This window comes from Acartia tonsa, chromosome 15 (assembly GCF_053477335.1).
Source record: "Acartia tonsa isolate MP-2025a chromosome 15, ASM5347733v1, whole genome shotgun sequence".
NCBI lineage: Eukaryota > Metazoa > Arthropoda > Copepoda > Calanoida > Acartiidae > Acartia > Acartia tonsa.
Window position 1 is genome coordinate 7,536,489 of NC_137274.1, and position 14,723 is coordinate 7,551,211.

Below are 14,723 nucleotides of genomic sequence, written 5' to 3' on the forward strand. Positions count from 1 at the left end.
GAGCTTCGCTTTTATGGATGTTGTCATCCTTCTTGTATGTTGTAATTATCCTGCTCATTTGATTTTTGGATTACAGATTTCCATTTCAACAATGTTATATGCGAAGAATCTTATTAAAGTCCTAAAAATGTAAATATGTCTATAAAGGAATAGTGTAAAAAGGTTCGCAAAAAAATACTTACAATTTTGTTTTGACTTATGCATTAAAAGTGAGTGATAATGTTCGTTTGTCCTATCCTTTCAGAGCTTCGCTTTTTTGGAATTTTTTTCTATATCTTTTTAGTTAAGGTTTAATTAATTCCTATATTATAAAGTCTATCTCTGTGTTTATCTGTCTGTGTGCACTAAAGGGTCTCGCTAACCGTTTATTAACCGGTATGGTTCTCCTTTGCAATGTAGGATCTCATAAGTCCTGGGAAGGTTTATAACTATTTTTTTGGGAGGGGTTTCATAGCTTTCGAAGAGAAATTTTGCCTAGAAAAAAAAGCCAACCCTATTTTTTTCTATTTTAAAACAAAATTTAAATTGAGGGGTCGACTTATTTTCAATTTGTTAAAAAATGATAAGATTTATGTGCATAATTCTGAGGAAAACCGCTAAATTTTTTTTCATAGGTGTCCCAAAAAGATTGTAACAGCAGAGGGTGAAACAATTATTAAGAAAAGATCCAGGAATGGTCAGACAAACAGACAGATAAACAGACAGACAAACAGACAGACAAACAGACAGACAAACAGACAGACAAACAGACAGACAAACAGACAGACAAACAGACAGACAAACAGACAGACAAACAGACAGACAAACAGACAGACAAACAGACAGACAAACAGACAGACAAACAGACAGACAAACAGACAGACAAACAGACAGACAAACAGACAGACAAACAGACAGACAAACAGACAGACACACAGACAGACAAACAGACAGACATTAAGTCAGACAAAAAGACATACAAACATACATACAAACAGACAAACAAACAGACTTACAATAGAAAGACAAACAGACAGATAAAGAGACAGACAAACAGACAGACAAACAGACAAACAGACAGACAAACAAACAGACAGACAGACAAACAGACATACAAACAGACAGACAAACAGACAGACACACAGACAGACAAACAGACATACATTAAGTCAGACAAACAGACAGACAAACAGACAGACAAACAGACTTACAAACAGACTTACAAACAGACAGATGAACAGACAGACAAACAGACAGACAAACAGACAAACAAACAGACAGACAAAAAGACTTACAAACAGAAAGACAAACAGACAGACAAACATACAGACACACAGACAGACACACAGACAGACAAACAGACAGACATTAAGTCAGACAAAAAGACATACAAAGAGACAGAAAAATAGACAGACAAATACCCATACATACATACTGACATATATACAGATAGACATACAAACAGATAGCTAACTTACTTAAACATTGTTTTTTATTGACTATTTGCTACAGAATCATAGCCAAATTCCCACCCCTTTCATCTCCTCAATCTGGACAGGTAAGCTATCAAACAAGAGAAAATGTTTTTCTTGTATTCATTTGAAACTGATTAATATCCGGTGGATTAGAACCGGTTCTAATCCATACAAAAATAATTATGTCTAGCATCGTATTATATCCAGCTTTCTACGAATATAGAAGTGTACAATCATAAGACTAAAACCAGTTTTTTAGCCCATGCCTTCTGCACCTCGGGGCTAAAAAAACTGGTTTTAATCAAATAATTGTACATTCTATACCCGCAGAAAGCGGTTTATACTATGATAAAAGAAATAACTATTCTCGTATTCATTTGAAACTTATGAATATCCGGTGGATTAGAACCGGTTCTCATTCATATGAAAAAACTATGTCTAGCATCGTATTATATCCAGTTTTCTATGAATATAAAAATGGACAATCATAAGATTAAAACTAGTTTTTTAGCCTTTGCTTTCGGCATTATATAACCGCGGAAAGATATTTATAATACGATGCTAGAAATAACTATTAAAGAATTTGAAATGTACTACTTTCTGTCCGTTTCAGTGTAGGTAAATTATCAGCTGATATTAAAGATAACTTATTCACATTTTTCGTCCATATTCCCATCAACAAAAAGCAAATTTAAGTACGAAACATCCATGGTGGTCAAACTGCTTTTAAGCAGCCTTGCAAATATATTCATAGATTTATATTTAATGTACAAAGAAATCTTCCAAAATATTTGTAAAAATCCTTTAAATCAAATTTTTTTAAAACTTTAGTTTTACATTGACATCTGAAGAGTGCAAACATGCACGAAACAATTTGTAATGTCTGAATAAATATTTAAAATTTATATTTTGTTTGTGAGTTAATTTCATATATTAATTTTTATATAGAAAAACAATGTTTTTAATTCAAAATTTTATCTATCTTTAGAATTCTTTTGATAATTATTACAAATCAAATTGGAAGATTTTTTCAAAAAGTTTTAGAGGATTTAATATTTAATTTTATGTTGTTGTTTTAGACTTCAGTAGAAGTGAAACCAGTTATCTCCAATAGCAAGACAGAAAAGTGTACTTTAGATGCTAAAATTCTAGATGCGCTTCAAAGGTGAGTTGAGACAAACAGACAGACAAAAAGACAGACAAACATATAAACAGATGAACAGACGGACAGACAAACAGACAGACAAACATACAGACAAACAGACAGACAAACAGACTGACAAACAGTCAGACAAACAGACAGACAAACATACAGACAAACAGACAGACAAACAGACTGACAAACAGTCAGACAAACAGACAGACAAACATACAGACAAACAGACAGACAAACAGACTGACAAACAGTCAGACAAACAGACAGACAAACAGACAGACAAACAGACAGACAAACAGACAGACAAACATACAGACAAACATACAGACAAAAAGACAGACAAACAGACAGACAAACAGACAGAAAAACAGAAAGACAGAAAAACAGACAGACAAACAGACAGACAAACAGACAGACAAACAGACAGACAAACAGATAGACAAACAGACAGACAAACAAACAGACAAACAGACAGACAGACAAACTGACAGACAAACAGACAGACAAACAGACAGACAAACATACAGACAAACAGACAAACAGACAGACAAACAGACAGACAAACAGACAGACAAACAGACAGACAAACAGACAGACAAACAGACAGATAAATAGACAGACAAACAGACAGACAAACAGACAGACAAACAGACAGACAAACATACAGACAAACATACAGACAAAAAGACTGGCAAACAGTCAGACAAACAGACAGACAAACAGACAGAAAAACAGACAGACAAACAGACAGACAAACAGACAGACAAACAGACAGACAAACAGACAGACAAACAGACAGACAAACAGACAGACAAACAGACAGACAAACAGACAGACAGACAGACAGACAGACAAACAGACAGACAAACAAACAGACAAATAGACAGACAAATAGACAGACAAACAGACAGACAAACAGACAGACAAACAGACAGACAAACAGACAGACAAACAGACAGACAAACAGACAAACAGACAGACAAACAGACAGACAAACAGACAGACAAACAGACAGATAAATAGACAGACAAACAGACAGACAAACAGACAGACAAACATACAGACAAACATACAGACAAAAAGACTGACAAACAGTCAGACAAACAGACAGACAAACAGACAGAAAAACAGACAGACAAACAGACAGACAAACAGACAGACAGACAGACAAACAGACAGACAAACAAACAGACAAAAAACAGACAAATAGACAGACAAACAGACAGACAAACAGACAGACAAACAGACAGACAAACAGACAGACAAACAGACAGAAAAATAAAAAGACAAACAGACAGACAAAGTGACAGACAAACAGAAAGACAAACAGACAGACAAACAGACAGACAAACAGACAGACAAACATACAGACAAACATACAGACAAACAGACAGACAGACAGACAAACAGACAGACAAACAGACAGACAAACAGACAGACAAACAGACAGACAATCAGACAGACAAACAGACAGACAAACAGACAGACAAACAGACAGACAAACAGACAGACAAACAGACAGACAAACAGACAGACAAACAGACAGACAAATAAGATAGATGCAAAGATTCTAGATGCTTTACAAAGGTGTGTTGTTCAGTAGTCAGAAATAGAGTGAGCTTATGTTAGTTTTAAAAAGTAAAAAAATCGCGAAACCTTTTTGAATTAATATTTGTTTTTAAGAAAATATTCAAAATTTTGGTTGAGTTAGATTTTTAAAAGCGAAGCTTTTCTATAACTAGTGTTGGTCTGTCCATACGTCAGTATGTCCCTACATTACAAACAGCTGGCTTTTGTCGTTTGTCCAAACTTCGCATGGGGATTCCTGTAATAGTTAGGTAAGATTTATAAAGCATGGCAACTCTATAACCAGAATGTCACGTAAACGGACAAATTAATTTGATTAATGTATACTCAAAAATTTCAGAGAGAGAGGGAGGACAATGGGCTGTTTATTACACAAGTCCCCAAAGTTTAATAATTACGTTTTCTTATTCATTGGCTTGACAACTTTTGAGACGTTAGTGAATTTTGAATTGTTGGTTCTTTAAGTTGAGTGTTCAAACGGTTCATTCACTAATTTTAATCTACAGAAGGGGTAATTTGTGTATCATAATTAGGGATGTGCATCAATTTATAGGCCATTGTCTTATCCCTATAGATCTGGGAATTAATTTAGTAATTTTAACAGCAAATTTAAGCCCTCTTTCTTAAATAGGATATGCTATTTTTCACCACAAATGTTGTTTCTCACAAACAGACAGACATACAGACAGACATTTCAAGTTTTATTTATTTTAGGCGTGGGTTGAGTAACAATGGTTTAACAACTTCTTCTAAATGTTCTACATTAGTAACTTCTAAAGGTAGGTACTTCGATGGTTTTATTTTGTTTTTTTAAAGTTAAGTGTATCATATTTAAGACAAAAAGAGTTATTATCTCTTTCTTTTGATTAATTTCTCAATCAATTATCAATCTATTGATCATTCTCTCAACTAATCTATTGATCAATCCATCAATCAATATATCAATCAATCTATGAATCAATCTATCAATCAATCTATCAATCAATCTATCAATCAATCTATCAATCAATCTATCACTGAATCTATTGATCAATCTATTAATCAATCTATCAATCAATCAATCAATCAATCTATTGATCAATCTGTCAATCAATCTGTCAATCAATCTATCGATCAATCTATCGATCAATCTATCGATCAATCTATCGATCAATCTATTGATCAATCTATTGATCAATCTATCAATCAAACTATATATCAATCTAAGTATCAATATATTGATTATCAATCGATCCATCTATCTATCAATCAATCGATTGATCATTCTATTATTCAATCAAGGTGGAGTATCTCCTGTGTGTGTTGGACAGGGTAGTTTCTCTGGAGGCGGAGGTCTGCTGGATGGATCTACAGATATTTCATCCTGGGCCTCTATGCTGCCAGCTGGCACTAAGGTACAGATATTTACAACCTGCGACCATGTTTCAACATGTAGCACATCTGCTCTGTGTTGGGGAGGTTTAAATCTCGGCTTAACACTGCGTCATAACTAAAGATGTTAAAATGGTTCCTACTGCTACTATGTTAGATGTGCAAAATTTATAGTTAAGAGCGAATACAATAGTGGGAATGCCTTGGCCCAAAACTTGTGCGACTCATTACCATGCACAGTTAGGACTTCTCAGACAAAGGTCGTGCAATCAAAGAGTTGGTTGTCTGAAGGTTGTTACTTAACCTAATACCCTGTGTGTTTGGACAGAAAAGGAGACATTCGGCTCCCCTTGGTTATCTTGGGTTGTTGAACTATGGCGTTTGAGTCATGGAGTCATGTCATTGAGTATCCTGCCCATATGCGGTAATTGATGTGGTCATGTAGAGATATACATACTTCAGGGATCTTGAGGGATAAGACTTAATAGGATAAATTTATGAATGATTAACCCTTTGGTAAATTAAAGTTATTGTGACAAAATTTTAAAACCAGCAAATTAGAGAGATTTTTATCAAATTCCAATTTCCTCTCCCTTTCTATCTATCTATCTATCTAGGTGACTGTGACTCACTATGATGCTAGCAAGAAGGACGGGGAAGGGCGGGGAAAATTATCTATATATCTATATATATATATCTATCTATCTATCTATCTATCTATCTATCTATCCATCTATATATCTATCTATCTATCTATCTATCTATCTATCTATCTATCTATCTATCTATCTCTCTAACTATCTATCTATCTATCTATCTATCTATCTATCTATCTATCTATCTATCTATCTATCTATCTTTCTATCTATCTATCTATTTATCTATCTATCTATTTATCTATCTATCTATCTATCTATCTATCTATCTATCTATCTATCTATCTATCTATCTATCTATCTATCTATCTATCTATCTATCTATCTATCTATCTATCTATCTATCTATCTATCTATCTATCTATCTATCTATCTATCTATCTATCTATCTATCTATCTATCTATCTATCTATCTATCTATCTATCTATCTATCTATCTATCTATCTATCTATCTATCTATCTATCTATCTATCTATCTATCTATCTATCTATCTATCTATCTATCTATCTATCTATCTATCTAGGTGACAGTGACCCACTATGATGCTAGCAAGAAGGCTGGGGAGGGTGGGGAGCTCGTGGCCACCCCAACACACACTGAAACTATACTTGGTAATTACAGGGATCTAATGGGAAAGTTGAACTCTCAACTATGGCTCAAAACTCAGCGCATCCGCTTGTCGTCAGGAATGTGATAGGTTCGAATCTCTGTCCGACACCTTGTCATTACTAAAGACATTAGAAATGGTTCCTACTGATGCTAGGTCAGATTCGCGACATGAATAGTCAGAGTAGGGGGGAATACCTTGGCCTAATACAGGCGCAACTCATTACCTTGCACAGTTAGGACTTCTCAGACAAAGGTCGTGCAATCAAATGGTTGGTTGTCTGGTGGTTGTTGATTGAGTGAGTTACATTTCAATTTAAAATGCAGAGTATGTTCAAAGGTGATTTTTGCGCGAAGCGTCACCATGCCCCTTTTGTCAATGATGGGAATGTTATGCCATGTAATCATATATTGCCAGAATATTTGAAAAGCCTATTCCAGCATGATCAATTTTAAGAAATTATTAATATTAATAACTATTATTTCCCATATTGCTTTAAAACCGATTAATATAACCGGTGGATTAGCCATAATGAAAAATTATGTCTAGTATCGTATTATATCCAGCTTTCTATTAATATGATAATGTACAATTATAAGATTTTTGTAGCATGTGCATCTCGGGGTTAAAAAACTGGTTTTAATCTCATATTTATACATTTTTATATCCGCAGAAAGCTTTTTAGTGTTAATAATGTGATGAAAGATATAACTGTTATTTATTTTTTAGTTACCGATAACATGGTGGGGCCTAACCTACAACAGAGGTGATCATTTCTTTTTATTTACTTTTTAAAATTAATTTCAATATGACTATAAAAGTAATTAAATCATGGTTTAGTGTTTTTATCAAATTAATGACATGATTGAAGCAAGCTATAACATTGAAACCTTTTATTAAAACTGTTGTTTAAGCAGTTTTTACCTTCTCTACATTAACAAACGGGTTTTTTATTAAATTTTTGTTCTTATTGAACTCTAAATATTGGTCTAAGTTAACTTGTTTGAATTTTACATATATTGGCGAATTTTTTTGGATGGAAGCATTATACTTATATGCAATAGGATTTTTTAAAATTTATCATGCTAAAAGCAAAAATAAATAAAATTTGAATTGGCGATCGAAATAATATTCTTAATAAAAAAATATTTTGTAGCTTTTTAAATGGCCTATACCTGTGATGCCCAAACTCTGTGGGTCTACCAAGTAAAATAATAATAAACTTTAAAGTAGTAAAACAAACCAGAATCTATCACCCTTTAAATTAATTAAAAAATAATGGGTAGGGTATTTGTGCTCAACAAGGCAATTTGAGGTAAATCTATAAACTATTTTTAGGAGACTTATGCTATCTCGTGGTAGTCAACCCCTTCCATCATTAGCAGCTAATAACTCATTGCCTGCACTCAACTGTTTACCAACTTCATCTCCACCAACAATGATCTCATCTCAACCATGTAATCAGCCCAGTGAAATTTCCCACCCACCACCATGTGGTATGGAGCTTGAGGGAGAGAATGACATAAAACCGGTTTCAGTGTTCTCAAGTTTGCCACATGGGGGCATTGCAATGCCCACTTTGCTTGCACAGAGTGTAAGTGGACTTAAACCTGTGCCACTCTCTGCCTTACAGACAACCAACATTTCACATTCTCAGGAGGCACTGAATTTATTTTCCAGCATTGGAGTTGCAAATTATACAGAGTATACTGCAGTGGATCCTAATGAGATTCTTAGCCAGGAGCGCCATATCAAAAGCGAACCTACCACACCTAATATCAATAGTTTGAACAAATCGCCACTTACTCTGATTAATCCAAACCGGCAATTTGCTACACAGGTAATACTATGGATTTTTTCTTCAAAATCTGATGAACATCTAGTAGACAACCAAACCTTAGATTAAACTATTTTAAGGTTGATAAATTGTACATTTTATTTCTTTGCCCCTAGAAACCACTAGGGGGACTTGAGGTGGGTTTGAATTTACCAACCAAATTATTTATTTTAATTTAAAAAGAAAAGTAAAAAGTTGTACCTTCCCCCAAATGGTTATAAACCTCCCAAAGGACCTAAAAGAAGCTACCTAGTAAAAGAAAATCATATCGGTTCACTGGTTTGTAAAATTACACATGCAGTGATTCTTTTTACTTTATTACAAGGATTATGTTACATACTTGTGAAGATTTTAAAGATTTTACTCAAGTTCTATTAACTTAACAAATACACAAATACCATTAAGATCTCAAATTATGATAAACACACAATTGATTGCCCATTTGCTCAATAATCCGAAGTTGTACAACAGATAACCCAACTTTTGCAAAAGGTACTTTCAGCTACTCCGGTCAAAGGGGAATATAGTTTACCTACAAAGTGATTTATACATTATACAATCAAAATTTTAATTTTTCAAGTTTGGATTTTTTTGGAAGTTTGTAGCTTTTTTTTAGCTAGTAGTAAATATTGAGATAGGATGAGGGTGATATGTACAAAATTGGAAATTAAAAAGATGCTGGTCCAAATTAATATATATTTTTTACAGAATAAGATAAAGAGTGAGCCGACCTCTCCACCATTGTCTCCTAAGATGGAGCCTTTCTACACACAAATCGACAGAAATGTTTCATACGCATGCTCATCAGCTTCACCTACCGCAATCAGCTCAAATGTTTCATCCACATGTTCAACAGCTTCACCTGCAACAATCAGCAGAAACGTTTCATTCCCCTGCTCAATAGCTTCATCTAACGCCTTAGTTGTACCACAATCAAACATCATCAGCACGCACAATCAAGGTAATTATTACCTAACCCTATTCCAGTGGGGGCGGCTCCTAGAAATTTGTGTTCCCGGGAAGAGGGGAAGAGGTGGAGGGACATATTTGACATCCTTTGATATTTTATTCTTGACTACCCTAAGAAATATCAAATCAATCAAAGAAGAAAATTGATAAAATTGACAATAAGTTGCATATTTGTACTATTCTAAACTTTACTGTCAAATATTCTTCTAACTGAAGCTTTTACACAACCTTATGGGGGGAATATGATACCCTTCTGTTCCCCCTAAAAAAGGAGTTAAGCAGTATTCTTTCCCCATTAACCATTGAAATGAGTCTTATCCGCTAGGAACAGGTTTTAAAATGAAAGCGGAAAGATTTGATGCTATCAACTCTTGTAGTTGTAATACCTTGATTTTATTACAATTTTATTTGTCAGGTTCTGTATTGAGTAAAATGGATATGCCAGCACCAACCCCACTCAATATGGATGTTCTTAGCCAGCTATTTGATCAGCCCCTTCATAACAAGATCAATGATAGCATCAAATCAGAAGTAATAATTTGTATAGTATTATGAATTTATTATTAGTTTATAGTTTAACTAGCTGCATTGCCCCTAGCCTCTAGGGGCTTTGACCCAAGAGTTTTGGTCAACCTAATTTTCATATTTTAGATTTGAAAAAAGAAAATATTTTTTTTTTTAATTTTTTGGGGGGTCTCACCCCCCCCAGAAAATAGCTTGAAACCATCACAGGACTAGTAGGTATATTCCCTAAAGAGTAGAGCCCAATATGTTCAGTGGTTACTGAGATCTTGAGCTTCAGACAGACAAATAGACAGACATACATCGTTCTATTTTGTATTATAGATAGCAACTAAACTGTTTAGAACTCTAGGAGAGCTTGAAGGGAGGAGCAAATAAAAATGGATAAATAAAAAAAATTGGAGTGGGGTCAGGTTCTAAGAGTAATTCTTCTTGAGAGAGTGGGGGCTTAACTTAGAAAACATATTTGAACCTTCTATGGACCCATGAAAAGCTTCACTTTCATAGAGAACCATACATACTTGTTACTTTATATCACTACTAGCAGCATCTAGCAAAATGTAAAATGTTTTTTTTTTCAATTTATGTTAAGATCAGCTGTTTACCAAAAATATTTTCTCAGCAGCTAGATGGGGTTAGTTGTGTTTTTTTTTGCAATTTCTCTTGGGATGTTGGTTGTACCCTTACCCCAAATAGTTATAAACCTTCCAAGGAGAAGCTACCAATTAAAGGAGAACCATAATGGATCATCAGTTAGAAAGATCTTTTGGTACAGACAGTCAGACATAGTGTTACTTTATTTTAAGGATTAGGGAATAGAAGCTTCTTATATCAAATTAGTTTTAAACCTATCCTGTACCAATAATAGGCTTCATTGAAAAGGAAAACCAAATACTATTATATAATTATGCTCAATTTCAGAATTTGTCTTTCAACAAGTGCTTTGATTTAGTTGATCTTACTAGTTTTAAAACTTTAGGGTATAGTTACTTTCGTGGCAATGCCTCTTAAGGGGTGATTCATTGTATTTTCACAGTAGCTTTTCTCCTATTTCTAGCCCCTAGGGGGGGGGGGGGGGTTCTGATCTTGCAGGGCCAACTGCCTAACCCAGTGGGGCAATCAACTAACCTAAAATAACCTATAAAAGCTACTGTGAAAATACAACGTATTGCCCCATAAGAGGCGTTGCCCTGAAAGGGACAATACCAAAACTTTTTTAAAAATTAGGTTGAGGATGATCATGAAATGTGCTACAGCCATGAGTTGTCTACTAAAAACAATTCACTAATCACTAATGATAACATTGCCTCACATGCAACTGAAAATCTAGTTAAACAGGTATTCACATCTGAGGTGGATTCTTTTTTAAAAATGGGTCACTGCATCGATTGTGAGGTAAAAATCCTCCAAAATCACCAAATAATCTACGAAAATTAAATAAAATCATATATCAGATGTTTTTGATTTTTGTAGATTTTTTATGTGATTTTGGAGGATTTTTCACTAAAATAACAATTTTGACTCAGCAGTGATGCAGTGACCCTAATTTTTTTTGAAGAATCCACCTCTGTTTGATTTTACTAGTTACCTACTTGAGTAAGGTTCTCCTTTGATTACAAGACATTTTTCAGAGAACCTAAGTGTATCATCCACTTGTAATTTGAGGCTATGGTCTAAAACTAATTAAATAGCATTAGGTTAAGTAAAATCCAGCAGACAACCAATGTATGTCCTTTTCTGAAAGTTTTAAATGCACCTGGTAATGGGTTGCATATGTGGGTCAAGGCATTCCCCCTACTCACATAATTATTGTCACATGATTAATAATTAACTTTCCTTGTATTCAATCGAAACCAATTAATATCCGGTAGATTAGAACCGGTTCTCATCCATACAAAATAGTATGTCTTGCATCGTATTATATCCAGATATCTACTAATATAAAAAATGTACAATCATATGATTAAAACCAGTTCTTTTAGACCGTACCTTCATCATATCAGGACTAAAAAACTGGTTTTAATCTTATAATTGTACATTTTATATCCGCGGCAAGCTGTTAATAATACAATGCGAGAAATAACTATTAAATATTGACTCTAGGATGTGTTTATTCCTGATCTGAACATGATGGTGTCAGGTTCTGATCTTGGCACAAATGGAACGATGCAAAATATCTCTGTAACTTCCAACCCATTTGAAATAAAGGTAGATTTTCATGCCCCTTTGAATGAAAAGGAAACTAGTTCTCAACCTTTAACAATTATGCATTGTTTAATTATTTTTTTTGTATTTTAAAGTCTTCAAAAATCTATATAAGGAAAAAAGCTATCATTTGAAATTCTTTTGGTAAAGTCTGTCTAAAGTTTTATTCTAAAACAGTCATATAAAGCCCATATTGAAAATTCATGTATAAAATTTTTCCACAAAAAACAAATTAGAATATATGCTCATTTTCTTGGCCTTTGGCCGTCTGGGACCCAAAAAATCATAAATTAATACTAATATTTTTCATATTTTTTATCTGTGAAAAACTGAATATTATATTCTAGGTGAAGACAGAAGGCTGGACAGAAGTGGGTGTGACCCCCCTGGCCAGCCCTGATTCAGGATACGGAGAGTCATCCTGCCATCTCACTGGACAAATATGTACACCACAGAACAACAACAAGGTAATCGATACTGATAAATATCGGGTGGATTAGAACCGGTTCTCAGCTACACTGAAAACTATGTCTAGCATCATGTTATATCCAGTTTTCTATGAAAACTGTACATTAATAAGATTTTTTAGCCTTTGCCTTCTGCATTTTGGGGCTAAAAATTTCTTATCCTTTTTTAATTGTAGACATCATATGACTGGTTGAAAGTTGATCAAGATGAGGAAATGATGGATATACTAGAATCAAATAATCATCAAGCAACCAAAGAAGTTCACCCAAGGTAACCTTTCAGTGACTTAGGTATTCTAGTTACCCGCGACTGTGGCTCAACGCGTAGTGCATCCGCTTGATGTCGAAAAGATGATAGGTTCTAATCTCAGTTTGACTCTACGTCATATCTAAAGACGTTAAAAATGGTTCCTACTGCTGTTATGTCAGATGCGCAACATAAGTAGTTAGAGTAGTGGTAATACTCATTACCGTGCATAACTCATTACCATGCACAGTTAGAACTTCTCATACAAAGTTTGTACAATCAAAGAGTTGGCTGTCTGATGGGTGTTACTTAATCTGATACCCTTGGTGTTTGGACAGAAAAGGATTCATTTTGCTCTCCTTAGTTATCCTGGGTTGTTGAACAATAGCGTTTGAGTGTCATGGACAGTATCTTCAACCATATGAGATATTTCAACAGGTAAATGATTTATTAATACATCTAGGAGACGAAAGAGCTGGTTCTCTGACCTCGAGGTGGACTTTAACGCTCTGATCAAGGAAATTGATGAAAATTCTTCAAGTGTCGATTTCTCTGACAGGTTGCTTTTTATCCTTATAATAAAGTAACAGGATGTCTGTTTGTTTGTCTGTTTGTACTGAAGGATCTAACTGCTGAACCGATTGGGTTTTCTTTAATTTAGCTTCTCATAGGTCCCGGAAAGCTTTATAACTATTTTGGGGGTGCCACCATACTCCTCAGAACTCGACAAAATAAAAAACGCCATCTAGCGCCGAAAAAAATGTTTTTGGTAAATAGTTGATTTTAAAATAGATTGCAAAGAAACAATTTTACGTGTCCCTAGAGGCCTCTAGGGGCGTAGCCGCTAGTATGAATGAAAGAGCTTAAGGGATACAACGAAGGAGGGGACAATTGGCTTTTATTACACTAGTCCCCAAAGTTTTATAGTAACGTTTTCTTATTAATTGTAATAACAAATTTGGGAACTTTTAATAAATTTTGATTGGTTGGTTTATTAAGTTGAGTTACCAAACGTTTCAACCACTAATTGTAATCTATAGAAGGTGGAATTTTGTGTAACATCATTGGGGATGTACATCAATTTATAAGCTAAAGTCTTATCCCTTTAGATCCCTGGGTGTTTGAGACTTGAATTGAATTTTGATTGGTTGATGCAATAAGTCAAGTGTCTAAACGTTTCAACCACTAATTTTAATCTACTTCTTTAGGTGTGTTGACACTGTAAAACAAGAAAGCCAACTTGCAGATATCCTATCCACTGTGTGAAGGACACACAGACAGCTAGACAGATAGTTATCAAATGGTTGCGCTACATAAAGATCTCGAAAATAAAAAAAATTATATATATTTGAAATATATTTTTTAGGACTGTATATTAAAGAAAAACCATAAATTGGATCTACTGCAGTTCACGGTAAAATATTGCTGGTAAGCAATATTTCCAAAAATCTATGAATTTTAAAGGCTGCTAGCTGCCAAACGGCTGAACGTACAGGTCATACCCGCACACCATTTTAAGCGGTATAAGAAGGCCTACAAATAATCTAGAATAGTCAAGATCCAATTATGCACAGGGAAAGCTTCACTGTAGAAAAAACGCGTAAAATAGGTCTTTTTCGCGCATTTCTCTGCACTGCGATATA

At 34.3% G+C, this 14,723-nt stretch overlaps 1 protein-coding gene across 2 annotated transcripts in view; it reads left to right on the plus strand.

Annotated features, from left to right (window-relative positions):
• LOC145307187 (uncharacterized) overlaps positions 1 to 14,439 on the plus strand; it is a 44,694-nt gene extending 30,255 nt beyond the window's left edge. Inside the window, exons 9-24 of one of the 2 annotated variants that reach the window (XM_080149546.1) lie at positions 615 to 668; positions 1,489 to 1,537; positions 2,534 to 2,619; positions 4,912 to 4,976; positions 5,479 to 5,591; positions 6,750 to 6,837; positions 7,563 to 7,599; positions 8,172 to 8,673; positions 9,379 to 9,631; positions 10,055 to 10,170; positions 11,389 to 11,499; positions 12,265 to 12,369; positions 12,714 to 12,833; positions 13,010 to 13,104; positions 13,544 to 13,639; positions 14,289 to 14,439. In XM_080149546.1, the coding sequence (XP_080005672.1) occupies positions 615 to 668; positions 1,489 to 1,537; positions 2,534 to 2,619; positions 4,912 to 4,976; positions 5,479 to 5,591; positions 6,750 to 6,837; positions 7,563 to 7,599; positions 8,172 to 8,673; positions 9,379 to 9,631; positions 10,055 to 10,170; positions 11,389 to 11,499; positions 12,265 to 12,369; positions 12,714 to 12,833; positions 13,010 to 13,104; positions 13,544 to 13,639; positions 14,289 to 14,346 (1,948 nt within the window). In that variant the 3' untranslated portion in view covers positions 14,347 to 14,439. The remainder of the gene's footprint in view (positions 1 to 614; positions 669 to 1,488; positions 1,538 to 2,533; positions 2,620 to 4,911; positions 4,977 to 5,478; positions 5,592 to 6,749; positions 6,838 to 7,562; positions 7,600 to 8,171; positions 8,674 to 9,378; positions 9,632 to 10,054; positions 10,171 to 11,388; positions 11,500 to 12,264; positions 12,370 to 12,713; positions 12,834 to 13,009; positions 13,105 to 13,543; positions 13,640 to 14,288) is intronic. The other variant, XM_080149547.1, reaches the window with a different exon arrangement.
• The last annotated feature ends 284 nt before the right edge of the window (positions 14,440 to 14,723 follow it).